Source organism: Xiphophorus maculatus, chromosome 18 (genome assembly GCF_002775205.1).
Source record: "Xiphophorus maculatus strain JP 163 A chromosome 18, X_maculatus-5.0-male, whole genome shotgun sequence".
Classification (NCBI taxonomy): domain Eukaryota; kingdom Metazoa; phylum Chordata; class Actinopteri; order Cyprinodontiformes; family Poeciliidae; genus Xiphophorus; species Xiphophorus maculatus.
Genome location: NC_036460.1, coordinates 97,501 through 106,787, shown reverse-complemented (window position 1 = coordinate 106,787; position 9,287 = coordinate 97,501). Strand labels below are relative to the sequence as shown.

The window sequence follows — 9,287 nt, the reverse complement described above, 5'->3', positions numbered from 1 at the left end:
TCCTGGAGGCGGAGCTTCAGAAAGAGCTTTTAAAGAGACAGAGACCCAATTTTAAGGCTTTAAATCAGGAAGTCAAATTCCTTCTAATTCATATTTGATATATGCAGCATTTTCATAAGAACTGAAGGTAACATAGTTACTTGATTATGATATAAAATGAAACTATGTGGCATAAAAATTCACTGATTTTGTTTGTTTGGTATGGAGGCCCTGAAAGGCGAAAGGTTTTTTTAAGGGACCCATTCCTAAGCCTCGTCATTTTTTTCTTGAACTTAATAGTCATAAATTAAGGTCAATCTAGATTAAAGTTTATTTTTGTCCTTTTTTTCTTGACATGGAGGATAAAACATTTTAATAAAGAAATATTTCCTCCAACAACTAAAAGAAGATATGATAAATGTTTTTTATAAGATTTTCTTTCTTATTTCCAAGATCCATTTATGAAGATGAAATGAAACCAACGGCAGAAAATCTGTCGTGGTTTTGAACAGCAAACATTAATGAGAAAAAGTGAAATGATCAATGAAAGCAGAAATAAATGAAAATATTATTTAATTAATCAAAAAGAAAATATATAAAAAAACAGATGCAGCAAAGCATGACAAAGTGCAGAATGAGTTCTAATATTAAAATACTGACCCATAAATGTTTAACAGCATCAGAGTTTTTCAACCCGAAAAATATATTTCAACTGATTAAACTGTAGGAACTTTTCTTAAAATAAAATGAAATTAAATAATGTGCAGAAATGAAAATATTTAATGCTTCAGTGGATTAAAATGATTCAATCGGCCTCTATGCGGATGACACCATCCTTCATCTCCATGTTGGTTTCTCTTCAAAATGATCCAATGAAATGTCTTTGATGAAACATGCAGTTCCGCTAATGACCACCAGGTGGAGCAGAAAACCCCAAAACAAACAAATTGATCCAAAAGATGAGAAAAACATTCATCTTTACATGGAGCTACATTCACTGATCGATTTATCCAGCTAGTTTAACCACTTTCTGATAAAACTGTAAATTTACTTTTACAAACTAAATGTGACTTTTTGGCAAATGTTTGAAATATTGTTTCATTCAACATTCATGATTGTCAAAACATTCTGAGTGAAAACAAGGAAAAAAAACATCACAAAGAAATAGTTCAAACTAGAAAATGAGAAGATTAAATAGATTTATGACACTAGTGTTATGGGGAAAAACTGAGTTTTATGTCTGCAGAAAACCTGAAGTCAGAAAAACAAACAGAAAACTGAGGAAGAGAAAAACACTTTGATCCAGAATAAAAACTAAATATTCAGCTTCAAACTAAACCACATGTTGAAGCTGAATATTAGTTAGCTAAATATATGTAGCTTTAGTTGAGCTAAGTATTTAGCTTGCTAATTAAATAATTGCTTGAATGTGTGACATTTATAAATGAATGGACAACATGGTGAAATGAAAATATGACTTTAGAAATTAATCTCCATTTTTCTCCCTTATGTCAAACTAAATATCCCAAATTATTGATGCTAACTTTAAAAATGGCGCCCTGTGTGTCTGACCCGGTTTGAACCCAACTCTTGGCTCAGGTTCAGCAGAAAATGGTTGACCTTTGACCTTCTTTGGCTCTCCACGGATGAATCCAATCTTCTGTCGCCTCTGTTAGCGCATCCTGATTGGTTCTCTCTTCCAGGACCAAATAATCAGCTGGTACCAGAGCAGAACTTGCTCCTCTGAGCGGGTCTGACAGTCTGACTCTGGAGCGGTTGGACTGGTTTGACTGGTTTGTGCTCCAGTTGGTTTGGAGCCGTCCGGGTCAGGCTGCGGAGTTGGGGATGTTCTGAGGCGTTTTGGTGGTGTTGCTGATGAGGCCGGTCTGGGAGTTGGTGCTGTTCTGGCTGACGAGCCTCATCAGCGCCGCCTCCTTGCTGCTCCCCTCCTGCTGCTCCCTGCCGGCTCTCCTCACAGGAAGCTCCACCCTCAGCTGCTTCCAGAAGCGGGACGTCAGCTCCTTGGACTTGTCCCCCTTCCAGCGGACCAGCGCCAGCGCCACGCGGGCCCGCCGCAGCTCCCGGACCAGGCTCTGCCTCTGGACGGGCCGGTACTGGACCAGGATGACCCGCAGGTGGCCGCCCAGCGCCATGCTGTCGATGCCGGCCTTCAGCTCCAGCAGCGCCTGCGAGCCCCGCGAGGCGTAGCCGGGGCTGACCACCACCAGGAGGCGCCGGCTGCGAGCCACGAAGCTCAGTGTCTCGTCTGTGATGGCTGCAAAGGAAGATGGAGGGATGAAGGGGTGAAGGGGTGATGAATGAGTGAAGGGTGGAGGTTTAGAGGAACTCACTCCCTCCGGGCAGACTGTCCCGGTCGAAGATGCAGACGGAGTAGCCGAGCTCGTTCTCCAGGACGCCGCGCAGCGTCGACAGGACGAACTGCTCCTCCTCGCTGTTCCGCGCGTACGAGATGTAGACGTCAAACTCCTTATCGTCTGAAACACCAGCAGAGGAAAATATTTGCAAACGTTCATCGGCAGGAAGTGGTTTTATCTGATCTGAGCGCTGGGTCATTTCCTCAGATCTGTCAAAACCTTTACACGGTTTTCACCGTGACGGCTCAAACAAAGTACGCCCTCCTTCCTGCTTCAGGTTCTCAGCTCACGATCAGACAGTTTTACTACAGGCTCATCTGTGACTAATCATGCTGCCATATTGTTTTTAGAGAGAGGACGCTTTCTCCTTCAACCTTCCAAATAAGACAAACTGGTTGAGTATTTTCTTACTTTTCAGGTAAGAAAATGAAAATAAAGCTAAACAACAAAAACTACACCAAGATTACAGAACCTAAAAGAAGTTCAGCCAGGATTAACGGCAGGTTAAGTTAAAGTAAGGTAAGCTACGCTAAGCAGAGGAAAGCTGAGTAAACTATGCTAATCTCAGGCAAAATAACCTAACTAAGCTAAGTCAAGGTAAAGTATGCTAAGCTAACACAGGCTAACCTAAACCAAGGTAAGCTAAAATGTTAAAGATAAAGTAACCTAAACCAAAATAAGATAAATCAAGCAAAAGTAAGCTAAACTACTTTTAACTAAATATGATTAGCTAATTCAAGGAAAGCTAAGCTAAACCAAACTAATATAATATATAATGAACTAATATAGGCTGTGCTAAACTACTGTAAGGTGAGATCATTCAACATAAAATAAGCTAAGTTGGTCAGGAACTTCCAAGTGTGATTAAGTTTGATTAAACTTTACATTAAACAATTATATGAAAAACAGCTGAAATTACTGGTTATGATTTATAAGAATCTGTTGAGGAGAAATTATGATGCGTCAAACAAACAAGTTTTAACTTACAGCTAAAAACTGTAACCTACAAGCTTTTTACCAATAATTAAAATAAATTATTTTCCACTTTTAAAGAACAGGATTTAATATAAATTCATAAACATGACGATTGGGGGTTGTGTGCAGTTTCCAAATGTGTCGCAACAGTTTGTTTTTTTCCACAAAAGACCAGATAATTTTTTCTTATCTACTAATTTTGAGATCTTGACTCAACATGTTTTGTGAAACCAGTTTTGCATGAGAGAAAGCAGAAAATCCCCCATGATATCAGATCTATTTGAGATTTAAGGTGACGTTGGTGCAGCTGCTGTTTATTTCTCAGTTCTTAAAGGTCTGCAGAGTTTGGACCCGAGTCGCAGGAAGATGTTTACAGCTTTCACTTTGTAGATTTAACTGGCAGCATAGCAGGTGGCGTTCAGATTTAAAAGCTTTGCTATAAAACACGTCTGGGTGTTTGACGGCGTCGCCCCGTTTTTATGAACGGTTTAATACACTAAAAGCTCAGGAAAATAAAGAGTGAAAAGATGGTGGTGATGCAGACCCTTCCCCTCTGAAAGGCAGCGAGTCGGACCGACTGTAGCTGGGATGCTTGAAGCCAAACTGAAGTGTCCCGTATTCTGGAGGTGCCGAGTTGGGGAGCCTACCTGTGTGCCGCTCGTCGGTGCCGAACCAGGAGCGGTACAGCAGCAGCAGCTCCAGCCAGAAGACGTGATAAACCACAAAGAGCAGCAGCATGAGCACCAGAGTGACGCCGAGGCCGCAGCCCAGCTCCACGGAGGGCAGCGACACTGGAAACAAAACAGCTGCAGGTTAGCAAAACAGCTGCAAGTTAGCAAAACAGCTGCAGGTTAGCAAAACAGCTGGAGGTTAGCAAAACAGCTGCAAGTTAGCAAAACAGCTGCAAGTTAGCAAAACAGCTGCAGGTTAGCAAAACAGCTGCAAGTTAGCAAAACAGCTGCAAGTTAGCAAAACTGCTGCAAGTTAGCAGAACATCTGCAAGTTAGCAAAACAGCTGCAAGTTAGCAAAACAGCTGCAAGTTAGCAAAACAGCTGCAGGTTAGCAAAACAGCTGCAGGTTAGCAAAACAGCTGCAGGTTAGCAAAACAGCTGCAGGTTAGCACCCACAGAGCTTCAGCTCGGGTTCAACCCAGAGTCTTCCTCACCCTCTTCCTCCAGCTGGACCCAGCGGGCCATTGAGCCGCGCGCGTTTTTCACTGAGCAGGTGAAGTTTCGCTGCAGATCTTCAGATTGGACGTCTGTGATCTTCAGGATGGTCACCGCTGTCAGGTCGCGGTGGTCATCTGTTGTGCTGCAAGCGGACAATTCAGACACAAACACCATCAGACCAGAGAAAATCTCTGTTCCCCAACTGAAACCCACATCCTACATGGTTTGGTTGAGAACCGGTTGGTTTACTGGTTTGGTTGAGAACCGGTTGGTTTACTGGTTTGGTTGAGAACCGGTTGGTTTACTGGTTTGGTTGAGAACCGGTTGGTTTACTGGTTTGGTTGAGAACCCGTCTCTACCTGTTGGTTTGGCTGAAGCGGCCGTCGTTCAGCTGCTCCACCCTCTTTCCGTCCACCGTCCACCAAATCTCCCGTTCAGGTTTGTCGATGATGAAAGGAAGCTGACCTCTGCAGGTCAGGTGGACGTCTGAGTCTGACAGGAAACAGAAACCAGAATCAGAACCGGAGCAGCCTCCTCTGCCTCAGTGCTCTGGAAAACACGTGACCCTGAACGCAGCACGGAGCTCCAGATTTACTGGATAAAACGGATCAACTAAATAAACAGTTTAGGTTTGCTTCCTTCTTCCTGAAAATCCTTTTCTGAGCCTTGAATTCCTGATCAGGATCAAATCCCAGCAGTAAAGGTTCTGCTGCAGAACTGCGGCGCCGTGTATGAACATCGGATCGGGTTCTGCTAATGTTCTTTGGGCTCAAATGAACGTTTTAACTAAATGATTCTTATTGTAATAGTTTAAAATAGAAAAGGCCTTGAAAACATAAACTCGCTGAAAATATCTGGTCTATATGGAGCTAAATTCGTGACATAAAATTTGCACAAAAAACTGAAAAAGAAAGTAAACTTAAAAAAAGTTTTTTTCAAGAAAAAAAATTGTTTAAACTGAAAAAAGTTTCAAGAGAAAATTCAGTTCAACAGAAGCTGAAAATATTTTTTCAGTAAAAAAAATTATTGAATATTTATGGCCCCAATGTAGCTCCATAAAACCATATTACACCCCAAGTGGTTGGTAGGAGTGACCGATCTGGCTTTCAGATCCAGACCCGTGTTCTGCTGATCCGGTCCAGTCCAGTAGATACTTACTGGTTCTGACCGGGAAGACCTTGCCGTTGGTCGGGTGGAGGATGATCGGGTCTTTGGGCAAGGTGGTGGGATCTGCTGGCAGAAGACAGCAGAGTTTACCTGGGTGGATCCGCCCGGTACCGCCTGGACCTCCAGAGGTGGTTCGGACTTACAGATCCCTGAGACTTTGATGCTCCTGGTGAAGCTCAGCGACCCGCCTCTCCGCCGGTACCAGACCGTGCAGAAGTACAGGCCCTCATAGGGGATCAGCATGTTGTGGATCTGGAGATCGGTTCTGACCTGCTCCCTGTGATTGTCCCAGAACGGGTACGGATCACACCTCTAGGAGACAAGATGGCGGCGTTTAGAGGCCGACCCGGATGATTCTGACCCAAATGGTTACGGGTCGCCGCCGCCTTACCGACATGTCTTGGTTCACGTAGGTCCAGTTGACCGTCGGGTCGCTGTCGGCCATCTTGGAGGCGTCCTGCAGGTTCGGACAGGTCAGCGTCTTTCCCTGCTGGAAGCCGATCAGCGCCTCAGTCGCTGCCATGGCAACCTGCGGGCATCCGGCGGATCGGACCGCCTGGTCTCGCAGCAGCACCTGGAGACGCACGGCGATCCTGCTGCAGGACGACTTGTTGCTGCGGGCGGAGCAGAACCGGCAAATTGATCCAAACATGAAACCATTTTCATTTCATCATCATCAGTCGGTAACGTTGGCTGCAGCTAGAGCAGCTGATCCAGGAAGAAAACCCTGAACGATCACTGATCGTTATCAGTGATCAATAAAACGTTTGCTGAAAAACAAACAGTGAAAGTGGAAACTGGAGTGGAGGCTGTTCTACTGGAAATGTTGGACAACAAAAACTATTCCTGCTGTGTTGAGATTAATGGGAGAGGTTGGTGAGGAAGTGGCTGAACATCAATCATTGCTGCCAATTATTGATCTAATCCAGCGTTTCTCAGTTCCAGTCCTCAGGCCCCCCTGCTCTCCATGTTTCAGCTGTACCCCTATTTCAGAACAGCTGATCCAAATGATTGCATTACCTGTTCTGAGCCACCAAGTACAGCAGAAGCCTGTTAATCACTCATAGATCCAATCCAGGTGTGTGGCAGCAGGGAAACACCTAAAACAAGCAGGGCAGGGGGCCTGAGGACCGGAACTGAGAAACACTGATCTAATCAGTTATTGATCTAATCAATCAGTTATTGATGTAATCAGTTATTGATCTAATCAATCAGTTATTGATGTAATCAGTTATTGATCTAGCTTCACCATATTTTGTGTTTTTGTCTGTGAAAAAACAAAAAAGCAGGTTTATATGAAAAAGGACGAAAATGTATAAAGTGTTCATAAAGCAGCTGAGTGAGTTAATGCTTTCAATTTATCTGGAGAAATTAATTTATGTAAGCTAATGTTTTCAAAGTTAGCAAAAAAACCTAAATCTAAAGTTAGCTCTGCTGTTAGCACATTAGCGGTTAGCGGAAGTGTGCCGCCTACTGCTGAGTTTGTTTAAACTCAGAACCAGGTCAGAACGGATCCATCTGAGGTGAACAGGAAGCCGAACCTTCTGGTGGTTTTCTGAGCTGCCAGGAAACAGAACCGGGCCGTGACCCAGAAACCCGGCAGAACTTTGTGTTGTTGGTTTTTCTTGGCCTCACTCCGTTTCCACTTTGACTCTTTTCTACGTTTCTCTGAAAACACACGAGCTTGTAGCTCAGAGGGAAACGCTGTGCGAAAGCAGGGGCAGGTTCTGCCGACCAGAACCGGTCCGTTTCCATGGAAACGGGACTCACCGCAGCATGCAGATGTACTGCCCCGTGTCGTTAACGACGGCCGGTTGCAGCCACAGCCGTTCCCGCTCTCTGCTGACCCGCGCGCTGCAGGCGACAATCAGAACCAGAATCAGAACCAACCCGGTCACAGCGACCCCTGGCAGGACGGCGGTTTCCATGGTTACCTGTAGGGGATGGGCTGCTCCAGGTCGTGGCCGTCCAGCAGGCGGTACCAGACCAGGTCGTGCCCGGCGCTCTGGGCCGTCGTGTAGTTGTAGACGGCCGGGTGAGAGAAGAGCGGGCAGGAGACCCAGCCGGCCTCGCCGTCCAGAACCAGAACCGCCGCCTGGCTGGACTCGCCCCAGTCGTAGCACATCGGTTCTGCACAGGCAGGAAGACAAAAAAGTTTAGACTCAAAACTTTATTTAAATATTTAAATTCCTGCGTCCAATCAGAACGCGGCTCTGGATGAACCAGCCAATCAGCTGTCGGAAAACCTTTAAGTCCTTAAACTCAAAAGAGGAGCCTAACTGGGCTTCTGGGCCGGAACAGAACTGCCTGCAGAACAATGAGCTGATGTTCGGATCAGAACCAAAGATCCGACGGTTTCAGGACAGCAACTGTCGTCATGGTTACGCCTCTTAATGAGATTCAACTGAAATCCATTTAATGTTCAGAGAGCAGCTTTTACATCAGTTAGATATTGATGACTACGCCTCCCTCCGTCCACCTCATCCGATTATCAGACCGTCCGTCTGTCCTGAGGGACTCCAGGGTTTCCAGGACAAGATGGACATTTAGTCTCTTCTGATTAAAACACAGCTCAGTTCTTCACCGTTCCTGTTTTACTGGACCGGAACCAGCAGAACTGCTGCTGGTTCTGGAGAGGCGCTGGGAGGGACAGACGGACCAATCAGGTTCCATTCAGAGTTTTATGTTACGTTCTTCATTATTATTATTATTATTAACATGATCTGTTTCTACATCTAATTCTAAAAGTCTTTATTCAGAGTCTCAGAGGTCGGACCAGAGTTTGGAGGAACATCCAACGGAGCGTCAGGGTCAGAGGTCAGCGACCCCTGACCTTCACCACGATTTCCAATCAAACAGTCGATGTTCTGATCGTCTGCCAGAGAACTGGACCCAAATACTGTCCATGTGAAGGAACCAGCTCCACAACCCAAACACCTGCTGCTGGTTCTGGTTCTGATGGATCCAGATCCGCTCCAGAGGTGGAGCTTTTATGTTCCAATCAAACAGGGTTTAGAGGACGGTCAGTAACCGGGCCTCGTTAACCAGACTGCAGTCCATCAGCTGGCGGCTCCATTAAATGATTTCACAGAACCGACCCGATTGGTCAGCAGGAAGTCAACGGTTCATTAAATCTGACCAGAGTTTTCCGATCCGAACCATCATCCTGGAAGTTCTGCTGCTTCGGGTGCTTTTTATTAATACACAGAATGAATATAAGGTATGAAATATCTCTGAGGTTCAGAACCCGGGTGGACCCAAAAGGTCTGAACCCGTTTTTACCCCCAAAGCTGCGGAAACATTCAGCTTTTATTGCCTTTAAAAGGAAATAATCAGTTTGTATCTTCAGCAAACAGAAATGCGTCGTCTGCATACAGTCGAACTGCAGACACAAAAACCTCAAACCCGATCAGAACCGGATCATTTATGACCGGCACAAATCACATCCCATAATAGGATGAAGCCGCCTCAACGCCGGAGCTTTAAACCGAGATTCTGCAAACTGTCGCTCTGGGAATTCACACCGGCCATCAATCATCTAAATTAGCGTCGACTCATTTCCGTCCAATTGATTTTCTGACTGATGGTTCCGTCCCCGACCCAAAGATGGAGCCAATCAGT

The 9,287-nt window shown here is 45.1% G+C and overlaps 1 protein-coding gene across 2 annotated transcripts in view; it reads right to left on the bottom strand.

Moving 5' to 3' along the window:
* Positions 1–535: 535 nt before the first annotated feature.
* il1rap (interleukin 1 receptor accessory protein) overlaps positions 536–9,287 on the bottom strand; it is a 13,448-nt gene continuing 4,696 nt past the window's right edge. The window contains exons 3-12 of one of the 2 annotated variants that reach the window (XM_023351641.1): positions 7,601–7,796; positions 7,437–7,520; positions 6,058–6,280; positions 5,810–5,978; positions 5,658–5,732; positions 4,859–4,991; positions 4,496–4,641; positions 3,977–4,120; positions 2,331–2,474; positions 536–2,254 (exon numbers count right to left, since the gene is read on the bottom strand). In XM_023351641.1, coding sequence (XP_023207409.1) covers positions 1,806–2,254; positions 2,331–2,474; positions 3,977–4,120; positions 4,496–4,641; positions 4,859–4,991; positions 5,658–5,732; positions 5,810–5,978; positions 6,058–6,280; positions 7,437–7,520; positions 7,601–7,796 — 1,763 coding nt within the window. In that variant the 3' untranslated portion in view covers positions 536–1,805. The remainder of the gene's footprint in view (positions 2,255–2,330; positions 2,475–3,976; positions 4,121–4,495; positions 4,642–4,858; positions 4,992–5,657; positions 5,733–5,809; positions 5,979–6,057; positions 6,281–7,436; positions 7,521–7,600; positions 7,797–9,287) is intronic. The other variant, XM_023351643.1, reaches the window with a different exon arrangement.